Below are 24862 nucleotides of genomic sequence, written 5' to 3'. Positions count from 1 at the left end.
TATTTGATCACGTGGCAGTCAAACCGAAATGTATTTTATTAATTCTGGGAGGTTGGTTTTGCCCAATTTAAGGGAAAGACCGAATTGAATGCGCTGATTTTTAGTGTGCCAGTCATTGGTGACCAGCATGTCACCATGAACTCGCTACAATCGAAGGCAGGCGGTCTCAATCACGGATTCAAACCAGGATCCCAGCGGCGCGATGGCTCAGAGCCCCGAGTCACACAGCCACCTCCGTATTTTGCAGCCATCGTCTTAATGATCACGTTCGTAATGTTTAATAATATTATCTGAGCCGCACTGGGGGGGGGAAACCGGGCATGGTCGTTGGCGCTTTAAAGTTCGCAAAAATATCTCCAAACACTTGAGCTCTAAATGACGGCCAACATCCACATTGTTCACGCGAGGGGCTGACAGGACAATGAGGACCTGTACACGTGCCCCCCCCCCCACCATCTAGTTTACCTCCACCACTGCGCCGCAGAGGAATGTCTATTCCGTGTTTATTTTTGGTGCGCGGAGCTTGGCAGGATAATGGGGTTGGCGCACAATCTCGCTAACAGCAATGAGCACCGGGTTAGAATTTGCGGCTGCGTTAAGGAAGGGTGGCAAGTGAAGTGATCGCCTTGACAAACAGCCGCTCCTAAGAGCAGCGCCACGGGAGCGCCGCTGCCTCTCTGACAGCAGCCGACAGGGCCCGCACCTTCTCGCCTCCGCTGCGCTGCGTTCCGTGGGCGGCGTTGCCGACGTCCAGAGAGAGAGAGAGAGACGACGTCGTCTTGTCGGCTTAGCCGGAACCTCCGCGTTCGCGCCTTTCCGCGGTCGCGCGTTAAGTCACCGGGCGGCCGGCCCTTTAATTTCCGCCGAGGCTGCTGTTTGTTGCGAAGCAGTCCGCGTATTTACGTAGCTGAGAAGAAGAAATACCCACGGGGCCGGCACGGCGCCGTAGCCGCATGACAAATGGACTTCCGTGGTAACCGCCTCTAGCGCGTTCCCTCGAGTCCATGCTCTTGGAGTCCAATTGCAGTGTCACCCCCCCCCCCCCCCCGCTTCGCTTGCTGCAAGATTCCCGTGAGCGCGCAGTCACTACTCGGCTGATGCTGCTGCTGCTGCTGCGAGCAGATGATGCCAGCGTGCGCTGCTGTCAGCGCCTGATTATCGTCAACGTAGTGGGCGACGTTCTTGCAGTCGATCGCAGGCCATCCCCGGTGGGCGTTCATGCTACGTCGGAAATAAATAATTACGATAATACTTCCCTTTTACTCATTTACTCACCCAGCCTCGGTGATAAGGAACGTTCACGGAGTGCGACGCCCTCCGATGCCAACCAAATGGAATCGGTGACATCTCCTTCAGGTGCGGAAAGACGCTGCGCCTACCCTTCCAGACGCCACGTGTTGTTTATTCTTCTATTTACCGCGGCGATCAACCCTCTCTCGACGCCACGGAGCTCTTTCGATGTCACTTTTCCCCGTTGGAGGACCGCATCAGCCGAGGTCCGGCCACTGGACGATCGCTTCTTCCGCACGAGGGCAGAATTTGTCCAGAGAAATCTCATCGGATCGCGTTCTTCTGGATCATCTGGATGGCGATCTCTCCCAACGGGCGGATAATATCCTGAAGCTCCAGTCCCTCACACGACGCAACCAGTGCCATCACCTCCTCGGCTCCAGAATGTCACCGAGCATGCATGGTTCGAAGCGGGACCCATCGATCACCGGCCTGAGTCGCATCTCTCACACCGGCTCAGTATTGTCTTGAAGTGAACATCTTATTTTTCAATAAGAACTCTCAACAAGTTGTGTAGGACCGTGGCTGAGATGAAGCGACATTCGCGAGATGTGCCACCCATCACGAACTGCGTCTCAATCATCTGCTCCTGTTGATGGTCGCGGCGGCATCATGCTCTGTAGACAATTCCAGACCTCCCTTTCCCAGGCGACAGACTCTAGCTCTTCCTGGGGAATTCCCAGGCGTTCCAATGCCAGCCAAGTGACATAGTCGTCCCGCCAGCGTGTCCTGGGCCGGCCCCCGGGTCTTCGCCCAGTGGGACGTGCTGCTGCCTGGTAGAGTTCCGAGGGGAGTCTGCCTAGGGCATCCTTTACCAGGTGCCCGAACCACCTCAACTGGCTCATCTTGATCCGGAGGAGTAGCGGCTCGACTCTGAGGCTCATTTAAAATAATAATGAGAAGAATAATCGGCCTTTGGGCCATGAGGGCCGCATCGATTGTCACCAGTTCTGTTCTATCTCCGACGAACTGTTAGACGGACCTTGAGGCCTCGGTCGCAGAGCAACAAAAAAAACCAACCAACGCAAAAGGTGTGGGGAGGCAGAGCCATTAAAAAAAAATCGAAACTGGAGCATCACACACACCGTGAATATTCATTGTGAGTCCCAAGACACATCATTAGGAGGGTCCTGCATTACAATGGTTGGCGCATTCCAATTATGGCATGTGGGAGGACATCTAAGGACCTGGAGAAAACCCACCACGCACAGCAGGGGATGACATAAAATCTCCGCAAAGATCGATTTAATCTGCGAGGAGGAGGTGGGGGTTCTACTGGGACGTATTCAGTCGATTAGCTGCAGGAAGTAAATCTGGATTCGGGAGTTGACAATGAGAGAGAATTAGTTGAAGGAGGAGATGGAGGCAAGACTATTGTGGAAAAGACCGAGAGGAAGAGAAAGAACGACGACGCTGGACGATGATCAACAAGGGGGCGGATGTGCGGACAGACGAAGAGAGCAGTGGCGCACAGAGCGACATGGAAGATGAGAGTCGTCCCTTGGAGCTGTCTACGGACAGCACATGTCACACGTGAAATTTTAGTCCACAGATAGATCTAAGGCAATGAATTATTCTGCTGACCGAATGCATTCCGGTTCTGCCGTCCTATTAACCTCGCAGCCCTCCGTCTGCAACACCTGCCCAGCCCTGGTGGCCACCTATTTATGTACGCACCAGGCTCTTAACCTTCTTAGCCTGTCAAGGTCACGCACATTCAAGGTGATATTGTCGTTGTGAAGGGAAGACCACGCACCGGCCTCAGTGACCGTGGCTCAATCTCCAAAACAGTTGACTGCCCCAATATTCTGCTCCTGGCTCGCCGCCCATTGATCGAGCTCGTGTCCCTTCATCGATACACATTTCCGCGCCCCACGGGAAGTCGGCGAGCTGCTGTGCCAGGTACCACAATGCACCGCTTCGCCCCGTGCCGAGGCCCGGTGCCACCCCCCTCCTCTGGAATTGAGTGAGGCCACTGTGGTGAGAGTAATGTTTGGCAAAGTGACATTGAGGCCAGATGCCTGGTGCCTCCTCTTTATGGAAACTGAGGCCACCTCGCTGAAGCTAATGTGCGGCAAAGTGCCATCGAGGCACACGTGGCAGAGAGCAGCTGTTGGACTGAAGAGGCCCTGCCCAGAGCCGGCTCCGCCAGGGCCCATGGTGAGCGTGGGGCCGCAGTGGCGAGCTGCTGGCTACCTCCTCGGCGTGCGGTCCTACGCGCTCGGGCTCACTCGACCGGGACCAACCACCAGGGCCCTGCCTGCCAGAAGCCCAACTCCTCACAAACTTGTCCGACAGCTGTATCATTCCCCCCCCCCCCCCCTTTATTGAATTTGGATTATTTTTGTGTGCGATATGTTTTTGTTCTCGTTTTGCTTTCGTTTTTGTGGGTCTGTTTACCATGGGCATGCGTCATTTGGTTTGTCATCTGTGTTAATTATTCTCGTGTTGTTTTCTTTAATTTGTGCGTCTTGTTTAGCTTCAACACTGACATCGGTGTTGCTGCGCGGTGTACTGTGTTTGTTGTGACCCAATTGTCCAGTTAAACAAATTTGCGAGAGACGCCTATTCTCATTGGCCCCATCACCCAGTCATAAATAATGGCCATTCATCTATCAACGTAATAAGTCTGGCTACATTCATGAGACCGCCATCGGACAAATGCACATCCAATGAAACATTCTCGCGCCGGCGTCTCATTAATTTCGCTCTCCTGTGTGGATCGACCGAGTCCACGGCGTCACTGCGTCACCTTGCACCCCACTTCGACAGCAGAGAGAGAGCGAGAGAGCAGCACAGAGAGCCGTGCGCTACAGAAGCTCCCCCCTCGCTCTCTCCTGAACCTAGTGCACGGCATTTCCCTGCGTTCACTTTGTGTCCAGCGACTCGAAGCGCGATGAAGTTGCAGCGCTGCGCTACGGGGTCTTTGTGCTTCCGTGACCAAACATAAATGAGTGGGGATTTCCATGATAAAGGACCCACTCACAAAACGCCTTCTGTTTTCAGACGTTTCCCCTGGGTTCTCTTGCCATATGTACATTTATGAAGCTGAAACCATTTACAATAATACATTTTTTTTAAACTCTTAGGCCCAAGCACGTGCGAAACCCGCACGGAAACCCGCAGGCCCAGAGATGGAATGGCACCGCTTGAGGACCCACGGGCAATCGGCAGACGCTGGTGCCCGAACGCGCGCGCGGTGCGAGAAACGCCGAGCGGCGGCAGCAGATCGGGGGGCGAGGCGCACGCAAAACATTCTAATGAGCGCGCCTCGCAATTAACATGCTGCTGCTCACTCACAAACCGCAGCGCCGAAACTGCCGCTCGCGCGCGCGCGCGGAGGCGGCGGCGCCGCCGCTCAGAATCCAAATTCGGCTGGAAAACCAGCTGCTCGCGTTGGAGCCGTGAACTCAGCTACAAAGCTCAGATCTGCCCGCCCCTACAGCGCGCAAATCTTTCCAGAGTCGGGGGGCGGGGGGGAAGCAGAGGCCTAATTGATGCGATGAATGTGTTCTCTGTGTATGGCCCCTGGGGTGCGCAGCCACTTCTTAAACACGAAAATACGGAAAGGTTGCGTCTTCGCATCGCCCAGACAGCTTGTTACGAATGTTTAATGTAGTCATTCTGTATCAAAGCTGCCCGGAAATTCTCTGTACGTCATGGGTACAATATATATATTTGATACTTTTAACGTTAGGCTTGGGAACAAAGCGTTGCACAAATGTGCACGATACTCAGCATTTAATTTCTCACCGAAATTTTTTAACGGCGTCGTTTTTTTTTAGTAGGTGGCCAGTAGCCACAGCCATACAGCGGGAGGTGTACTGGACGTGGTGTGTCGGTTTAAATGAAACTCATTCCACTCTGCGGTGAGCAGTGATTGAGTGCCGCGCGCCAGGGAATTCAGAGAGCGGCCCCCAGCCCGAGTTCACGACCAGACTCTCAACGCAAGGTCACGCAAATTGCCGCGAATTCAAACATAAAACCTCATCAAGAGTAATTCCGTGCACGCGGCCGGACATTGCCGCGCTTATTACCGCATTTTTAATGCCAAAACCACCTGGCACATCTGGCCGCGCGCAATCCGCAGACCCCCGCCGGCTCGCGGATAGCGCGCTCCCCCCTCTCCCCACCACCCCCCACCGCCCCCCCTTAGAAGCGAAAGGCCCTTCAGGGACGCCATTTAAGCGTCATCGCTCAATAGCGAGTGTGCGAGTAGGTCGATGGGCGCACCTGTGCCCGCCCGAGTCGTCTCCGTCGCGCTCGCCACGCTCGCCGGCCGCGGCACTCGCCGCCCGCCCGAGCCTCCTCGAGTTCAATAATTTGGCGCGAGACGGAACTGCCCCCGGCGACAGATTTGTGGCCCGTCATTAAGAGGCTGACCTTGAGGCCTCGGTCGCAGAGAAACAACAACAACAACCATAAAACCAACCAACGCAAAAGGTGTGGAGGCAGAGCCACCGGCGTTCCCGTCAGCGGTGGCGCGCTGCGATGGTGCTGCTGCGCCCGGGGCTAATGGAGTGGGGGCCGGTGCCGCAAAAACGGATTATGAGGTGCACGTCCCGAACATAGCGAGCGACCCGAAGGTGTTTAATGAAAGGAGGTTGGCTCCGTGGGACATTTATGGCCCGATTCCAAGGCAATTAGGGCGGTCCGTGCGAGTTGTGGCGCAGCGGTTTGGGCGCCGTGATGTGAACCCTGCGACCCGAGTTCAACTCCCGACTAACATCAGTGGCGAGTGATGAACTACTGTAATGGGCTCTCCCCTCCCAAGCCGCCTCCGCTTCACCAACTCGCACCGGCGAAGTATGGTCAAACAGCCCACGTGACCGACACACGGCGCGTGGTGGCCTTCATCCAGCAGCGGATAGACAGAGGGCGATAAATTATCGTTTTTATTCGGAGGTGCCTGGCTCGGCTCGCGAGTGGAGGCGAGGCAAGAGCCGTGCCCTTCAGGGGACGTCACCCCACCATCGTGAACATCCCCCTCGGTTAGCAGTAAATCTGGCCGCACCGTGCAGTGGTGATTGAGGGTCAGCTCAACCCATCATCCCTCGGGGGGGGGGGGGGGCATTAAAATAGGTACCACTTTCCGTAGATATGTCAACAGCGGTTTTCATTTTTGGAAAGACGCATCACCGCCATAGGAGTGTGGAATTCCCTGGCCCACGTCTGGAAATGGGAAACGTGAGCCACTCCACTTTGAGCAGGAAACGACGCCGATGTTTTGTTGTTCATCGCCAGGCCGAGGTCGTTGCAAGTTACCCGTCTCAAAATTCACGCCACGTTTACTTCAACGCGTCCGCTCGTGGCTATTGCCGAGCGCGCCTATTCGCGATACTAACAGCCGTGCATGTGCACGGTGCGTTCTTTGGTGCGTGTGCCATGTCTCCCAACGCAGACATACGCGACAGTGGGCCCAAGGCGGTCATGGTGTACGTTCACGGTGGCTCCTACATGGAGGGCACGGGCAATCTGCTGGATGGCAGCATCCTGGCGAGCTACGGCAATGTCATAGTGGTCACGCTCAACTACAGACTGGGCGTCCTAGGTGAGTGCCGCGTACGGACCCGGGGCGTACGGAGACCCCCCCACCCCCACACACACCACACCCCCGACGGAGATCGCGTCACGCCGGCGCCGTGAGCTGCAAAACCGACCGGCAGGCGAACGAGCGGCGAAACGGGAGGCCCTGGGCATCCGTGGGGCGAGGGGCGGTGGGAGAGGCCGCTACTGCGAGCTGGTTTTGCTGGGTCTAGGGGTCAGGGTGAGACCAACGTGTTCATTTGGAGAGTTGGCTCCCGCAGCTACGAAATCAGCTCGCACCCCCCCCCCACACGCGCTCTCTTCCCCGCAGCAATGCTTCGTGGCCTTTGTGGGTTTTGGTCGCATGTTGGTCGCATGTTGGTCGCATGTTGGATTTCTGTGCTCACGGCGCCGTGTTTTATAACCCCGAGCTCGTCGGGCCGAGCCGGCGCCGTCACCGATGTGCAACGCAAACTCGCTCGCCCCGCCACACTCAGCTCTGGCACCCACATGCGGCCCACGCAACTCTGCGGCTTTCGCGTAATGTTTTTCAAATTTGCCTGAAGGTGACTGCTGGTTGCCCCCCCCTCCACCAGCTCCACCCATTTTTTTAAATACACATACTTGGTCACGCCCACTCAGCTAACTAGCTCCGCCTCCATCACTCTAGTAGCTCCACAGAATTGAACACACGAACAGAACATTTTAAACCTGCAGCACTGCTTCATGGGAAGTGACGGGACAGAATTTATTGAACCGGCACATTGCCTAGCTTTAAACAATCGATGTAATTAATCGTACGCACGGGTCCTTTGCATAAGAGCAAACAAAACACTCAACCTCATTCCTCCATAACCACGCCCCTTACAACATTAGCCGGCATGCAGTCGGCTGACGTTTCAAGCATGAAGCCCTTCGTCAGAGCAGGAGAAGGAAGCGATGGGGTTAAAGAGGTCGATTGGCTCACAGACTGCACTGCCCGGGGCTCTGAGCACTCTGCGATGGGAGACGGCATAAACTCGTAAGCGTTGCCCGTAAGTGGACGATCGGTATATCAATCAGAGCATTGCAGGAACGATGCCAATTACGTTGGCATCGCGAAATCGTTGGCATCATTCGCGATTCCAGGTGGCGAGGAAGAGCTATATGATTACATTCGGGTGTAGGTTTTCGCAGCCGATCGATTATGATTCGTAACAAACAACAAACAAACGAAAAACTCAAAACATTCGGTGTAGTTGCGTCAAGTGGTGGCGCTTGTGCACCGCTTAGCGAAACTTGGGCACCACTGAACGAACCTCGTGCACCACTGCCAACGCAGCAGCATCGCCAACTAATTTACGACATTTTTTGACTGTGTCCGTGCGGCTGAGGGTTTCTCAATAACACAACACTTGGTTCGATCGCTAGGTGGCCTTAGCCAATACTCAATGAACGAATCAAGAGCGAGGAGATTATGAGCCCAGGGCGTGAGAGACACCAGGTGCCAGAAACACGGTGACACCAAGCGAATGTGGAACGCGCACGAATGGTGAACATCGGGGAAGCGCCTCGTCAAGGGGCTCTGTTCGCTCACAGCGCTTCCCGCAAATAGACGTCACGCACACACACACAGCCCCGTAGGCTTGAGCTCTGTAATTTTTTTAATGTAAATGTCATTCAAAAAATGTGCAGTTACGGTGCGCTAAAGTTGCCCGCATTTCCACGGACGAAGATACAATTGGCTCTCGCCCCGCCGGGCATCCGCGATGTCTCGAACGATGTTGGGCGCCTGGCAGAGCGAGCTTGGGCCGTGCTAGACCAGTCGCTCGCCTCTGTATCTCTCTCTCCCTCTCTCTCCCTCCGCACTGACAGAATACCCTCGCGTCGGTAGCGTCGAGAGAAAAAAACGCCGCAGTTTCAGCATCAAAGGCGTTACCAGCGCCCGCTTTAGCAATGTCTCTCTCTCTCTCATGGCTCCATTCGCCCCGGGCTTCTCGGGGGGATTCATCTCAGAGCGCCAGGGTCTCCAGCCTCCACCTCTTTGATCGCCGCCTTCGTGGTGGCTCAGGCCTGGCCCGTGACTCTCACGCGATGGCCCCGGTAGCCGTTCCGCTTTGTACGCGATGACCTGCAGCAGCCATCTTGTAAGATGTCTCGTCTTATCATGCATTGATATAAGCGCCTTGGCCAACGCGCTGTACGGTGAACTCACTACGGTGCACCATGATTGGCGAGATGGAACGAGATGAGTGGGTGGGATATACTTGTAAAATTGTGGTGGTGGTGGCGGTGGTGGTGACGATGCGCGGAATAAATGAAGATGGAAATGCGACGAGTGGATTGATGACGGGCGACCATGGGGAGTGGTGGGGGACAAGGGAGACGGCGTTACGATGCAGAGCGCCGAGTGAGGCCGCGCAAGGCGGGCGGGCGTCGTAGGGGGCAGGCGAGCGACGCGGGAGAGGTCGGGCCCCCTCCCCTCTGATGTTTCCTTCGCCGGCTCCTCTTGAGTCAACCCCAGACCTCGTGCCCCTCCTCCGCTCGCGCGCGGCTCGCCACGTCTGCCGCGACTCTTCCTCGGCGCATAAAACGTCGTTAGGGTTTTACAGCGGTGCCGCAAAAAGGAGCGACGTCGTTCAACAAGCGCCAGACACATACAGAGAGGAGGGGGGGGTAGCGGGGCGATTCGTGGATCGTGAAATGCGATTCGTATTTTTTGTAAGAACGCTAACGGATACACTTTGAATACCTTATAATTCCTTTTCGCCATGGCAACAAATTATTCTTCTGCACGCGCACGCTGCCGCTTTATAGATACGCGGCTGCACAGATGAGTGTATTATTATATTTACGGAGCATTGCCTTCTGGGGGCATGCGGCTGATGTATATGGGCGAGGTTTTGTGGGAATCCATAATGGGATCTTGGGATTTTTTTTCTATCCCCGCCCCCCCCCCCTCTCCCCCCGCCTCGGTCCTTCCTCCTGCGTTGCCATAAATTTGGTTCATTTTGTGAGTGGCCAGGAAGAAGACGGTCCCAACGTCCGCCCCGCAGTCAGCGCCGGGCAATTCATAACCGCACGCTGCACATTCTCCAAAACGCCGCTTCAATGTCAGCTTCGCGCGAATTTACGATAGAAATGCAGTGATCCGGATCTCACCACGCGATTCATGGTTCCCCCACAGGCCGGGCTAGGGACGCATGAACTGGTGGGGGTGGGGGGCGGGTGGCGTCCCGGGGGGGGAGGATGGAGTCCCCCTTCTTGTGGAAAGAGTTCGAGGTCCGAAAAAGGAGTTAAAGTCGTGTGAACGCCGCTGTAAATGTGCTCGCGGAATTAAAGCGCGCGATGCACGAGTCCCATTTAAGAGGACCATTTAAGAGGACTATTTAAGAGGACCATTTAAGAGGACTATTTAAGAGGACTATTTAAGAGGACCATTTAAAGTTTAAATCATCGTTCGCCTGCTGCAAGCCTCTCCGGTGCAAGTTCTTCGTCGTCCGCAGGCGCCGACGAGGTAAAGCGCCGCCTCCTCGTCCTCCTCCTCCTCGCCCCTGGCCGCCTCGCTCCGCTCCACGGCTCTCTCGCTTCGCGCTCGCTCGCCTTGTCGCGAGGTGCTGATTAGCTCTTTGCACTCCAGCTGTGATGCCGATAGTAACTGTCTGCCACAGCCTCTGCTTTGTTTGGGGGGGGGGGGGGCGGGGTTTGTTTGTGGCACAAAGTGGCCAGCTGCGGCCAAGGTTTTGACGGGGCCCACCGCTATGGGGGTGGTGCCATCATGGCGGGCGCCACGTGCCAGTCGCCGCTTCTCCGCTCACAAATGACCCGTGAGAGATCCCACACTTCGTTTCATCTATCGCCCTTGCTCGGCCGCTTGTCCTTTTTACGCAACTCGATCCCCGTTGTGCCATCACTGTGACGTCACGAGAGGAAGAGTCTACTGGGATCTCTCACACGGCAGTGCAAGCCCAGCCCCCCCCCCGTCCGCCCGCCCGCCCTGTGTGTGAATGAACGCTCGCAGAAGTGGACATCACAGAGCCACCTCTGTGATCGTGACACAGCAGGGGGCGCACTTTCTCACCCACCCGCTACGTATGTTTGTCACGTGACAGTCAAGCGGATGTTTGAAATTCACAGAGACGAAAAGTTCGCGGGATTAAGTGCGGTCGCAATTTTGTTACTTGATTGTGGGTTTTTTGCGTGCAGTCATTGCTGATAAGGCTGAGCCCGTGGATTCGCTAGCCCTGAGAACCAACGTTGTCTCACAGACGGTCGCATGGATTCCACTCTAGGATCTCACTAGAGATTGACGGGCTCATTGCTCAGCCATCTGGATTATCTGTCTAGCCACCATTATCATTTGTTAGACATTTCAACATCAGATGGAAATAAATAAATAAAAGTGGTCTTGATATAACAACTCAAATATGTTTTTTTACTCCTACCAAATTCATCAAAATAGTTTTGTTCCAATGTAAGTGACGTGAGAGTTGACACGGGGGTTTTAACTTTGTTAAAATTAACTTCTAAAAAAAAACGTCATCACACGCCTCGGCTCGACGACAGCCGCGTGCGTCGCCATTTATTAACCTTTCTGATTTTGGGGAATTTCATTTCAGTCTTCATAACTTAGTTTAGAACAGAACTGAAGCTTATGTGTAGAAATTAACTCATGATGAAGCTGTCTGCAGTCCCAACGTGTGATACAAATTATAACGTGATATACAGGGGTAGCGTATTGCCGTATAACAAGCAGTCTGTTAATTATTATTATATAGGCACTGATGGTAATGCTGAGCATATTAGATTTAGCTCTTAACGTGAATTTATTTTTCAAATGCAGGCTTGACTTTTTAGAGAGTTCCCTTGAACGTTGCGTTTGACTAAACTTGAAGCCTCACTTTGTGTAGGGCGCTCGCCAATAACTACGTAACCTTAAAATACAAAATATACATAATAGGTGACGTTTCAGGCAATAGCCCTTCCACATGACACATACCCAGAGAGGCCAGAGAGGTAGAGACTGCACTTAACACCATGGGGTAACTGCACCACTCAGCTGTTCAACATTACCATGAAGAGTGCACACTCAGAGCCGGAGTTTTACACCACAAACCGCCGCATGAAAGCACCCTCCGGTCCCCACCGCCCGCCTTACTGGCCCCGACTGTGTATACGAAACTTCTAAAAGGGGTCAGGCAAGAGGCGGCACCTAGGGTGGTTACCAGTAGTGACTGTTTGACAGCAGCAGCAGCAACAACAACACAAACTCAGTGGCTCAGGGCCAGCGGTCAAGACGAAATGGACGAAACATTTCAGCAAACTCGAGGTGCCCCGAGCACTGAGCTGGCTACCAATTGAGATCCTGGGTTCGAATCCGGTCTTTACACCGGGGTGCATCAAGTGGAGCGAGTTAAAACTAGACTCAAACTTTATGTTATTTTTTCAGGTAAGGCCCACTGGGCTGTGCAGCTCTTTTTTCAGAAGCGACCTGGCCGCAAATGATCGCTCAACATCGTAGCCTGTCATGTGCAAATGTATAACAGCCAAAGACTCTTTGTGAATAATAATAATAGGGGTTTTCCCCTTTTTCCTGGCAACACAACTTAAACCTTTTTACGAGGAATTATGTGTGCATTAACCACAATACCTGTGGTCAAAATTCAAACAAACAACACACTCTGATAATATATGCATTGTCCTTGAAACTGTGAATGTTTCTAAATGTGGAGGGGGAAACCAGAGGACCCGGACAAAAACCCACACCCTCACGGGGGAGAACATGCAAACTCCATATATACAGGCATCAGGGTCGGGATCGAACCCACAACCTCTTGTATTCCAGGCAAGGGAGTTAACATCTCGCCACCGAGGAGCCCACGTTGATGGCCTCAGCCCGCTCAGCAGTGTTTTATAAACATAATATCATATAAAACTATCATATAAGTAATTTGGTTATTGTGCTTGGTTTGGCCAAGTGGTATATTTACGAATAAAAAAAACAATATCCGATTAAGACTGCCATGCGACAAACGATCTCATGGCAGAGCGTGTGGGAAAGTGCCCGTTCGGATATGCAAAGGACGAACATTCAATTGAAGAATGGTTGGCGAAATCGCTCGTGCACAGCCATTTTCTCTCCCACAAAGCACTGCTCTGAGATTTCCGCATGGGTTCCTCGTCACGTGATATGATGCCGACGGTGCAATTGTAAGTACATTTTGGGCAAATGATCACAAACGCATTTAAGAAAACTGCGCCAACCGCTCTGGCGAGGGGGTGTCCTGCTCAAGTGAGCACTGCGGCAGTGGTGGAGGTGTCCACATCCCCATGCCTCGGGCGAGTCTATCGACAGCATGACCATCGTTGACCTCCCCACAAAGTGGTACTCAATTATCGACCCGGGAGTGATAATAAATCGAGGAGTCAATCGACAATCAGGCTGTGAACTCGTGACCTTCCGCTTCCTTGACCGCTGAACAGCCACCGAGCCGGGTCCACCTGGCTAACTTCCTTGAAGTCGTTGTGTGCCGCGAACGGGCCGAGACGATCTCTCTCTCTACGGAGGGAACGAATCGGCAGGGGGCTCCTGTGGGTCCCCTCTCTCCAGGGATACGTGAAGGAGGGGGAGGGGTGGCGAGCGGCGTGTGGGCACAATGCCGCGTTCCCCTCACCTGTCGCTCGCTCGCCCGCGTTGTTCTCGCGTTCGCACGTTCGGGAGAGTGATTAACAGTCCCGGGATGTGGCCATGAACATAAAAAATAAGTGGGAGCTGTAATGGGATATTTGTGCCGCGTAAAACATCCATTACAAGGTTCACCTTCGCTAACGCGTGTGTTCACGGGCACGGGCACGGCACTTCCACGACGCGCGTCTCTCGGCGTCTGTTCCCCGTTAATGCGTAATGGCCTTATTAAGTGTGTCATCATTTGTGATTCGCATAACTAATTAATTAACTATTGTAATACAGACACGGGCAACGCCAGCCAGCAATCACTCCGAATGTGACCGATGTAAAACTCTGGCCCTGTCCGTAGTTTGCACGTTAAGGCCTGGGGTAATTGAATTTGTTTTTTGAGCAGTGCCAATTGAAGAATGCAAATGTCATCTTCGGACAAATCCTGAGTCAAATCGATGGAAGAATTAATTTGGTTTAGCGGCTTTATACGATCATCGGATGTGCTCCCTGCCGAGGGGAAGTTTTTTTTTCTCTCTCTCTCTCTCTGGAAATAACCGCGCATTTCATTATCGGGCCGCAGGGCTTCTTCCACCCGCGATGGGGCTCAGCCCAGGAGAACGGCGACCACGTGGTTACCAAAGTTTTGATTCACTTAACGGCGGACGTAACGAAGTTTCCTGTGACGGATTTAATTTCGGCGAATGTGTGAAGATTTCTTTATTAATGCCCTTAGTTTTTGGAAGTCTTACAAAACAATACATGGGTGGAAAAAGTTTTAAATCCAACGGAACATTACCGAACAATGCCCTCGTTCAAGTTCTGTTAATCCTCACTATAAATAATTACGGCCGTGTAAACTAATTGTTCTTCCATACGAGCCCGAGCGCGTGCGCGCTTAGATTGTATTTATTTTAAGGTGCTTTGCAGAGCTTGCAAAGCACCTTAATAATAATAATCCATCACTGCAAGCGCCTTCGCCTCTCTAATCGGGTGCTGGAGGGCTATATTTTCGACCTGGCAAACGGCACCGTTCTATTCCTGGCGTGCTCAGTCATTGCTGCCGCCGCAAGCTCGGCGCCCTCGTTTAGTATGTTTCGTGTATCGGACGATGACGACGACGGTGTGTTGCGGGAAAGCACTCGAACGTCATCATCGTCGCCGGTGGGTGAGGAAGAGGCTCCCCGCACCTGACGTAGGAATTGAGAGATGTGGAGAGAAACCGAGGAGGGGTGGGTGGTGGGGGGCTCTGCGTTTGGGGCCTCAAACTCCCTCTGCCCCAGGCCTGCACGGCCTCCCAGCGCCAGAGGCGTTCCCCGTCTGCCGCGTTAATTGAAGCCTCGCGGAGCGGCGCCCGAGATTTACGGGGTGGGGGTGGAGTGGGGGGGCGTGGCGGAGGCGACGCGCCGTGCGTGCAAACGTGGCGCGCAATCGGACGCGGTGGCACGGCGTCAAGACGCAGACGAAGAGAAGTTTAAAAAAGACGTCAAGAATGGAAATAACGCAGGTGCACGGCACGCAAGTAGCCTGATGTATGTCACATCCAGGAGCTCCGCTACAGCGCAGCCAGACATATGGCGGCATCATCTGCAGTTTGTGGTCGGATCAAGATACCATTTGTCTTTGGAGATGTTAACAGCTGCCATAAAAACACAATCTGTTTACCAAAAGTCGCCCATAAATTACCGTGGCCGCGGTTAAAATCCACAAAGTGGGGAGGGGTAACCCTTTGCGCTCCGGGACGCGGAGTTGCGCTGGCGGCGGCCTCGCGTCCTGCGGTGTCGCCCGTTCGGGCCGAGCGTTGATTCCTGCCCGGCCACCAATCGTGGGCCGGTGGTGACGGATGGGTTTTCATCGGGGGAAGGTCAGTGCCTAATTGGCGTGAGGCGTGCGTGTTGTGATGGTTTTACCCCGCAGTAACCCTGGCGGGAGGGGGGGGGGGTTTAAACAAATCGCTACTCTCAGCCACATCGCTATGGATTGGTTATTGCCGGCACTTAAATCTCACGCGCGATTGGACCGGAGCCATCTTAGCAGGTGCCTCCACCCTTGAAGAATTACGCCCGGAGTAAATACCAACAACAACAACAACAACGACACGAACGTTACAGAAATATATTCATGGATATAGCGGTATGACTCCTGTAACGCTACAACGTAGAGACGACGCCACGGTCAGATTTAAAAAAAAAACTGAATAATTTCTCCCGGCGAAGGCAAACGAGTGGAGGACATTCGCGTGTAGGCATTTGCGCTTCGGCGCGAACGTGTTTGTTTCCGTATTAAAGTGCCAGAGTGTGAAGAAGTCCATCTCCTCGCCGCGCCGGAGATTAGTCCCTATCGGATTAATTTGCCGAGGCTGCGCGCATGCGCGAGCGCGCGGTGCAACGCGCGTGAATCATTCATGGCGCGGATGGGGAGCGGTGGGGGAGCGGTGGGGGAGCGCGTCCGCTCCGCGCTCGTTAGGTCCTGGCGCGAGCCGTCGAGAGGGCGGCGGGGCTGCGATGGAAAGGTCAAAGGAGCAGCCTTGGTCGGCTGCTCGTATCGTAAACTAGAAGAGTGTTTACCGCGGCCAGCGATGCGCCGGCTCGCCTTGCTAAATCATGGTGAGCGCCGGGCGAACAGCGCGTGCGCCTGTTAGTCCGCCACCGCGGCCTCGACGCTTCATGGAGACGCGGCGCCGGCGGTCGTGGCCGCAGAGGCGGGCACGGCGCGTTCACGTCGAGGTCGTTAGCCGTGGCGCCCGTTATTTTGGCTTCGCGTGCGACGATCGCACCCCCACAACTGGTTTAATGAGACCCTGGGATTCGGCGTTGTGTGTTTCCCTCCGATAATGTTTTTGGTCGAATTGTGACCGGCTCGTTAGTATGATTGATTGATTTTTTCTGTTTAATTTGCGCAAGTTTTGTCCACTCCATTAGCTTCAGTGTAACATTGGAATGCAATTTGCATACATTGTGAATAATCGATAATCACGCGCCACGCTACTTGAAGCCGTAAGAATCGATGTTAGCCGGTGAACCATTGTGCTCCTGATAGCAGTCGCGCAGATTGAGCTACAGCAGCCGCAGGATTAACGATGACAATAAAAGTGATTATCATAATTTTAATGTGCTGTTATGATTTAGACGCCCGCTGGTTTCGGCCCGATCATTAGGGCTGCCTCCACTTCCCGTGGCTTGAGTGCAACCACTGGCATCTGTGCGGTCGGTGGAGTATTTCTTGCAATCGCCAAATAAAGGAAATTGAGAATTAAATTTACGTGATATTACATTTCCAATTGCCGTCTATCGCTCTCCAGATTCCAGAGCCGCCTGCTCGTTTGTGAGCAAGCGCGCCTCGGGCTGCTGGGCCCGTGCGCGCTAAATCATTTATTCAAATGCCCTCTGCAATCCAGCTGCCTTAATAATTGATTTCGTTGAGTATTGAGAAATAGGCCATTAATGAAGTTGAAATGCTGATTGTATTTGAATAAATCAAAGCGCTTGAGGTCTACAAAAAAAGCTTTCAAGGGTTTTCAGTCACCTGAGGTCCCCCTGCCCCATGTGGCGTTGTTTTACGAATGTCACCGCGGGGTCGGCTCCAGATCCTCTCTGGATGTGGGGCGGGGGGGGCAGCAGTAGAGCTGTTGTGTTGGGGGCCACCAGAGCAGTCTTCTTTCCATCGGCTCGTGTTGGCGTCGAGCAGCTGCTGTAAATCGTCCGTCGGGGTGGTTGAGTCCGATGATTAACGCCAGGAGTAGCGGAGTGTGATGAATCCTCCTTTTGTATTTTTTTAAATCGGGCATTGAGTCGTTACCTGTTCCGTGAGTCTGTTGTGCGTGGTGACCACTGCCGGAGAACTGCCTCTACTTTCCATGTGTGCACCGAGTGCCCGCTGCTGGTGCTGCTGCCATGGCTTGTGTGCAGTGGACGCGGCTCAGGGGTTGTGGCTGAGAAGCTTCAGGGCGGATATCTCAGCCAGGGATCTTCTGCGTCGTCGGAGATTTCACGAGGAGGTGAATTCTCGCGAACTTCCGTTCGGTTTCGCAAGCACGGCCAAGGTTGAAGCTGCTCCGTTGAAGGTGAAGCACGTGGTCCACGACTAAAGCAGTGATTCGCCACGAGAGGAGGGGGGGAGGGGTTAGTGAACCTGGAGTGGTCAAGGGGACATTGTTATGAGAAACAAAATTTGTGAGGTGGCCGGATTGGCATAGGGGGTCAGGGGTCAGAGCGCTGAGCCGTGAAACCGCTGAGATTCAGGGTTCGAATCCGGACAGTCATCCCTGCTTACACGGGGTCCCTTAAGTGGAGCCAGTTGATGGCCTCAGCCCACTCACCAGCGACTGCACGAAATAAAAAGAACCACTATGGTATGAAATATGTTACGTCGTTTACTTTGGAAAAAATCCAGATATGGGATGTTTTTTATTTCACTAAAATGTGATTGATGAACGAATGCTGTACGCACACCGCGTGGATAAATAAAAATACCAATTGAAGGGACTTCGAACCGGTCCTTTGATTTGATCTTTCGGCACCGTTCACTGTCACAGGGTGGTACGCTGCTCGCTGCGACGGTACCAAACGGAGAAAAAATAACCGTCCTCAGATCGTGAGAGGACAATGATGGTGGGATTTTAATATATTTGGGAGGAGGAAGTCAAATGAATGCACGATGTCGGGCTCAAGGCGGCTGGCTGTGCTGGCACAATTTGGATTTGGAGGCGAGAACGATTGTCCACTGTACTTGCGTTTCCTGCCACGGATCGCCGCGGTCGTGCGGGTGAGCCGAGTGCCGGGAGGAGAGAGCGCGGAGCGTGAGTTGACTGTGTGTGGCCGCTCGGCTCGGTGTGGATTATCTGTAATCACTTGGGCTGTCAGGCTTCATTGAATTGAGGGAGTGGGAAGCGTGCATGCGCTTGATTCATCACCTTAATGCTCTTATCAATCAAACGTGGCAGCTCGGGATTGATTGGGCTCTGCTCCTCGACAAAGATAAGCACTATAATCCCGCTGCGTTCACACTGCGTCGTTTTGTCGCTCGCCACGCTAGGCTGATATGCAAGAAATTAAAAAATGTGGCCAGATATACGAGTCGGCGTGCGGTCGGCACTCTGTTAAAGACGGAACTACGGGGGGACTCAATAAACTCGGAGCGCTCGTGATCGATCGCCACGTCCTCTCCCGGCGGTTCGCTGGCACTGCCGCGCGTGCGTGGACAGAGAAGATGGGTTTTTATTTTATTTTAAGAAGGCGGCGATGATTACATCGCGGGTCAACAGCCCTCGCGCATCCGTGTGACATGTGGCCCAACGCGCCCCGTGATTTTCATGCGGTTTTTGGGTTTGAATTCCTCTAGAATATCCTGCCACGTGCCACGGAAATTCACAAAGCGGAGGCAACCGTCTGCATAATTAATTACGGCGTAAACAAAAGCCGTCTGTGCCGCGGCCGTGAGAATGCGAGCTCCGCAGTGATGTCAGCAGCAGCATCAGCCCACAATGCACCATTCTGCTCGACACGGCACGGACCGCAGCCCCAAGGATCCCGTTTGCACAGCAGTGACGAAGCAGCGTTGCTTTCAGTCTTCAATGTTTTTAATTTGATGACAAAAATGTAATGAGTTATGTTCTGCCCTTTGTCGAGCTATTGCCGGTTAAAGGCCTCTCTGAGCTGTGCCGGTCTTGGGTGTTGTTTGACTGCACTTCAACTGGTTAGTTGGTGCAGTCATATCAGCTGTGGGTACGGGTTCATGGAGCAGTGTGAGTTCATGATGCGGTCACCACCGACAAAATGTTGCTGTTGGATCGGCCGGAGTTGAATCTGCCAGCAGTGGTAGCACGCGGCATGCGAAAGCTGAAGAGAGGAACGGCTGTAAGCGCGGCCCGACTCGGCGCAACGCACTCGGATTGCGAGCGGCCGCGGAAGCACGCATGCCACGGGAGCAGGAGACGTCCACTGGGGGGTGTTCACTCGTGAGACATTCACTCGGGAGATGTTCAGTGGGGAGACGTTCAGTGGGGAGACGTTCAGTGGGGAGACGTTCAGTGGGGAGACGTTCAGTGGGGAGACGTTCACTCGAGAGAAGGTGGCAGGGGAGAGGTTTACTCGGGAAATGGTCACTCGGGAGATGGTCACTCAGAAGCCGTTCACCCGGGAGACTTTCACTCCGAGTCGTTCAGTCGGGAGATGGTCACTTGGGAGACGTTCGCTTGGGAGTCGTTCACTCAGGAGATGGTCACTTGGGAGAAGTTCACTCGGGAAACGGTAACTCGTTAGATGGTCACTCGGCAGACGTTAACTCGGGAGACGTTCATTCTGGAGATGGTCACTCGGGAGAAGGTGACTCGGAAGCTGTTCACTCGGGAGATGTTCACCCGGGAGACGTTCACTCGGGAGATGGTCACTCAGGAGATGTTCATTTGGGAGACGTTTGCTTGCGAGTCGTTCAGTTGGGAGAAGCTCACTCGGAAGACGTTCACTTGGAAAAATGGTCACTCGGGAGACGTTTACTCATGACATGGTCACTCGGGAGATGTTCACTGGAGAGACGTTCAGTCGGGAGATGATGACTCAGGAGAAGGTCACTTGGGAGAGGTTCACCCGGCAAGACGTTCACTGGGGAGACGTTCAGTCAGGAGATGATAGCTCCGGAGACGTTCACTCGGGAGACATTCACCTGGGAACGTTCATTCGGGAGATGGTCACTCCGGAGATGGTCACTCGGCAGACGTTCACCCGGGAGACGGTCACTTGGAAGACGTTAACATGGGAGACGTTCACTCGGGAGAGGTTCAATCGGGAGTGTTTCACTCGGGAGATGGTCACTCGGGAGACTTTCATTCGGGAGACGTTCACCCGGGAGACATTCACTCGGAGTCATTCAGTCGGGGAATGATCACTTGGGAGACGATCACTTGAAAAACGTTCAATCAGGGAGATGTTCACTCATGAGACGTTCACCAGGAAGATGTTCACTTGGGAGATGATGACTCAGGAGACGTTCACTCGGGAGACGTTTGCTTGCGAGTCGTTCACTCGGGAGACATTCACTCGTGAGATAGTCACTTGGGAGATGTTCACTCAGGAGATGGTCATCCCGCAGACGTTCACCCGGGAGACATTCACTCAGAGACGTTCACTCAGGAAATGATCACTTGGGAGACGATCACTCTAAAGACGTTCAATTAGGGAGATGTTCACTCGGGAGACGATTACTCGGAAGACGTTAACATGGGAGACGTCTCACTCGAGACATGGTCACTCGGGAGATGGTCACTCCGGAGATGGTCACTTGGAAGACGTTCACCCTGGAGATGGTCACTCGGCAGATGTTCACCCGGGAGACATTCACTTGGGAGATGGTCACTCAGGAGATGTTCACTTGGGAGACGTTTGCTTGCCAGTCGTTCAGTTGGGAGAAAGTCACTCGGAAGACGTTCACTTGGAAAAACGGTCACTCGGGAGACGTTCACTGGGGAAATGGTCACTCCGGAGATGTTCACCTGGGAGACGTTCACTCAGAAGACGTTAACGTGGGAGACGTTCAGTGGGGAGACGTTCACTCGGGAGACGTTCACCCGGGAGACGTTCACTCTGGAGATTGTCACTCGGAAGACGGTCCCTCAGGAGACGTTCACATAGGAGACGTTCACTCGGTAGCTGTTCAATCAGAAGATGTTAACTCGGGAGACATTCACTCAGGAGATGGTCACTCGGGAGCCGTTCAGTCGAGAGATGTTCACTCGGCCCCAGCGTCAGCCGCCATGCGATGCCCCGTGGACGGGAAGAGAGAGTGACCAGGCACGTTATCCTGATATTGGTGGTTTGACGGAGAGAGCTCCCTGCTGCTAATGGGTGGTTTTGCACCGTCCCCAAGGCGCATGGGTAATCATTGGTCCAATTACCGCTCGTTAGCGCCGCACTCACAAGGACACCCTTCTGTATCTTGGAGAGAGACGCCAACTCATCAGCAAATACATCATCGTAATCATCATCATCAGCGTGACGGTCCTTGCTTGCACAATTGGTGTAAGTTATTTTATTCGGAAGATGTTCGTCAATTCTCACCATCGCAGAAAGTTGTCATCTCATCATTTACGCCCCGCGTCACGTTTTGGTCTCTCATAATCCCACACCCTCGTTTATTGAGTTGTGTCTAAGTGACCTTGGAGACATCGTGCTTGATGGAGACACTTAGAGGTTAATGTATTGGCTGGCGGCGATTGACCCGTGATGGTTAAGAACGACCCCGAAGAGATGAGGCTCAATTGGTCAGATCACTGAGTTGGCACGGCTGAGGTCCTGGATGTGAACCTGGGTTTTGGCCGTTTGTGATGAAGCTGAGTCTTCAGGGTAGTGCGTTGATAGTCTCAGCTTATTCATCAGTTATAATTATTGGACACTTTCCAGCTCTGACAATGAAATACATTTTGGGGTTGATTGGCATCACACAATAGTGGTATGGCATTTAAAAGCTGCAACCCTTGTGACTTCGGTTCTGGGACATCGTCAGCATAGCGATACACTGCGAGCTATGAGAGTCAACATGAACAGCAATGTATTTATTTCATGACATAACACCAATATCACTATTGGTTGATAAATAGCGGTTTAAAAAAAAGCCAATCCAAAATAATTTTCCCCAGTGAAATAAACACTCAACCGGCCACATCTCACTGAGTAGAAGTGGGTTTTTTTTCATTTTTTAACTATGAAGCTATCCTTAAACCCACGCTTCCATCCGTGTCCCAGGTCTCCGAGTCATCTCGAGTGTCTGCACGCCAGGGTGGGCACGGGGGCCCCACGTGACCCCTGGCGCCTTCTTCGTCATCACCCAGGGCCCCTCGCTCGCGAGCGCCACCACCGCGGGCGCCGCGTCACAAAACTGCGTGAAACTCGCGATGGCCAAAGTGGCCCCTGCCAAATCCGGATTAGCGCTATCACGATGTCGTACTTGCGCGGCGTGGAAAACGCTCCCATTATGTCCGAGCCGCGGCGCTCACACGCGCCGTTGACACTGAGCCTCAGCCGCGCCGGGGACGTTTCCGCTGGCCACGTGCAAATCGTCCCTCTCCTGTGAACGCGCCGACTCCGTCGTCTCTTGTCGAGCATCTGCACAGCGCACGGGCAAGCCGCGCCGTGCCCGCAGCGAGTTCCTCTGAATTGCGGTTGGCAGAGGTTGAGATAAAATTTGTGTTGTGTTTGGCGATGGCCCCCGAAACAAAAATGATTTGTTTTTGATGCGGCACCCTCCTGTGCGCCAGGACGTCTCGGAGCGCCGTACATCGCATCTCATCGCATCTGAAAGTGCACCGCCATTGGCGGCTGATCCTATGGGTGGCACAGGGTGACTCGGCACCTGGCCCGCAAACGGACATTTGTCTGCCTGTAGCGGGCCACGACTGCCGCTCTGCGTGCTCCCAGTTGCTGTGGAGCTGTCACGCGCGGCCGGCGTTTCCTGGAAGGGAGCGGACCGAGCGTCTCGGCGTCGAGTGCTGCTCGCTCGCATCTCGATACTGCGCTCGGAGGGCACCGCGTGGGCGAGAGGCGGTGACCCCACGGAAGCGGGTCCCGTTTTCGAGGAGCTTCTGTCTCCTCTCGGCTTCACGCATCGCCCCCCGCGGTGCGCGGGCGGCGCATAACGGATGGCCGTGGCGCATTGTTACCGCGCATTCAAAGTGTCTCATGCAAATATATTTTTTAATTTTGTAATTGAACCGCCTATTCTAGTCTGGGAGGGAGAAATCAATGAAAAGAATGCATCTAATTTATTGGCTGCAGTATGAATCGGTAACAGCCGTGTTCTGCGTAGGGTGGCAGTTCAGCGGAGACGTAACTCTCCCTGGGACAGCATGATTCATGGCTCGGAGGCAGCAGTTTCTCCTCGTGAGAATCGCCTGCATTATGGCTTAACCCGTTGCTACTCCGTGGCACGCGCCGTTTATTCAACTTTCACAAATAATTGCGCCGGCGCTGTACGAGGAGAGTGTCGCGGGCCACCTACCGCAAGCCGGGCTCCCTCGGAGACTGCGGCTGACCACGCAGCGCGTAGGTTGGAGACTCACGAGGGAGCAGGAGGGCGAGAGGGCCTCGGTATATCTGTGGTTTTGGGGCTTTGCTGCGGAAATGGCCAGGGAGCGGAGCTGCTGTGGCTGAGATCAAAGCCTCGCCTGGTGGCGTGGGGCCCGCTTCATGGAATGAAATGGAGGTGGGGGAGGGGAAGTGGTCGGCGCTGTACATTTTCCACCTCCTCTTCAGAGCTCCGTGCCCTGAGCCCCGGTGCAGTGGCACCGTCCGTGCGCTAAACCACAGCTACGCCGCTGGGTGAGACAGCCAAGGCCACGGATCAGGAAACTATGGGTTGAAATCCCCCTCCGATCGTGTCGAATTGCTTTGGACATCATTCACGGGGTTAACGAAAAGTAGGGCAACACACTGCCACGAGCACTGTCCAGCCCAGCCGCCTGCGCCTTCTAAACAATCACAAGTGCACACGCATACACATATATATAAGTAGCATTCGCTTTATAAAGTGTGCGCGTGGCTGTGCGTGTGTGTGCGAGCGATGTCTGAACCAGCCCTGAATGTCCCCGAGATAAACTCCGCCGCGAGTGCCTGGTGCACGATGCAGGGAATCCTGGCCGAGCGTGGTGATGGCCGCCCTGCCGGCCTTAATGGGCGTTCGCTAACAGCGCAAGAGATAACCAATGTAGGGGCACCTTCGTTAAATGTGTCTTTGTACAACACGTCATGCTTCTGTTTATCGGCAGTGCAGATGACACGGGAAGGCAATTTCTGGCTGGTTAATACTACACATTATCCATCCGTGACGTTGTGAATGTGGCAGTGCGGGTCGTTGGAAAGAGAACACTGGGCCAGGAGGTGGTGCTTTATTCGTGTTTAGTTTGTTATCCTTCCCTCCGATTAGTACGGTAGGCGACGTACGGTGCGAAAGAAGTTCAACATACATACACGGTGGTGGCTACGCTGCACTTGGCCATAATACAGCACTGTGGAGGCATTAGCGAGGGTTGGTGGACCACACTCATGTTGAGAAACTCCCTTCGCCTGGGCCTCCAGGTGCCATACTCTGGTGGCACAGTGTGGACTAATTCCCATCTGTTCCATCTGAACGGGATAGCGTGTTGCCCCTTTGCACTCGTGATTTTTCTCCCACCTGTATAAACACTCATCATTCATTGGCTGAAACACATCTGGGTGTCGCCGTGCCTTCGTGCGATGCGGACGATGCAGCGTCGCGTGATGCATTTGCACGACTGATGCTCCCATTATAGACACCGCATATTATAACTGCTGTCTTTCCGACATCCCTGTTCTTCACCTGAGGACGGCTGCTTGCGTTGTGGCCGAAACATCGTGAGAATTTTATTTTATTATGTTTTATTTT

The 24862-nt window shown here is 53.8% G+C and overlaps 1 protein-coding gene across 5 annotated transcripts in view; it reads left to right on the top strand.

The window, feature by feature from the left end:
* The window catches only part of LOC144947085 (neuroligin-4, X-linked-like), a 175720-nt gene that overhangs the window by 65246 nt on the left and 85612 nt on the right, over window positions 1–24862 (top strand). For all 5 annotated transcript variants that reach the window (XM_078876272.1, XM_078876271.1, XM_078876273.1 and 2 more), the window contains one exon: window positions 6692–6841. In XM_078876272.1, coding sequence (XP_078732398.1) covers window positions 6692–6841 — 150 coding nt within the window. The remainder of the gene's footprint in view (window positions 1–6691; window positions 6842–24862) is intronic.

The sequence above is a fragment of the Lampetra fluviatilis genome, chromosome 43, assembly GCF_964198595.1.
Source record: "Lampetra fluviatilis chromosome 43, kcLamFluv1.1, whole genome shotgun sequence".
Taxonomy (NCBI): domain Eukaryota; kingdom Metazoa; phylum Chordata; class Hyperoartia; order Petromyzontiformes; family Petromyzontidae; genus Lampetra; species Lampetra fluviatilis.
The sequence above is the reverse complement of the archived record's forward strand: the minus strand, read 5'-3'. Positions and strand labels throughout refer to the sequence as shown.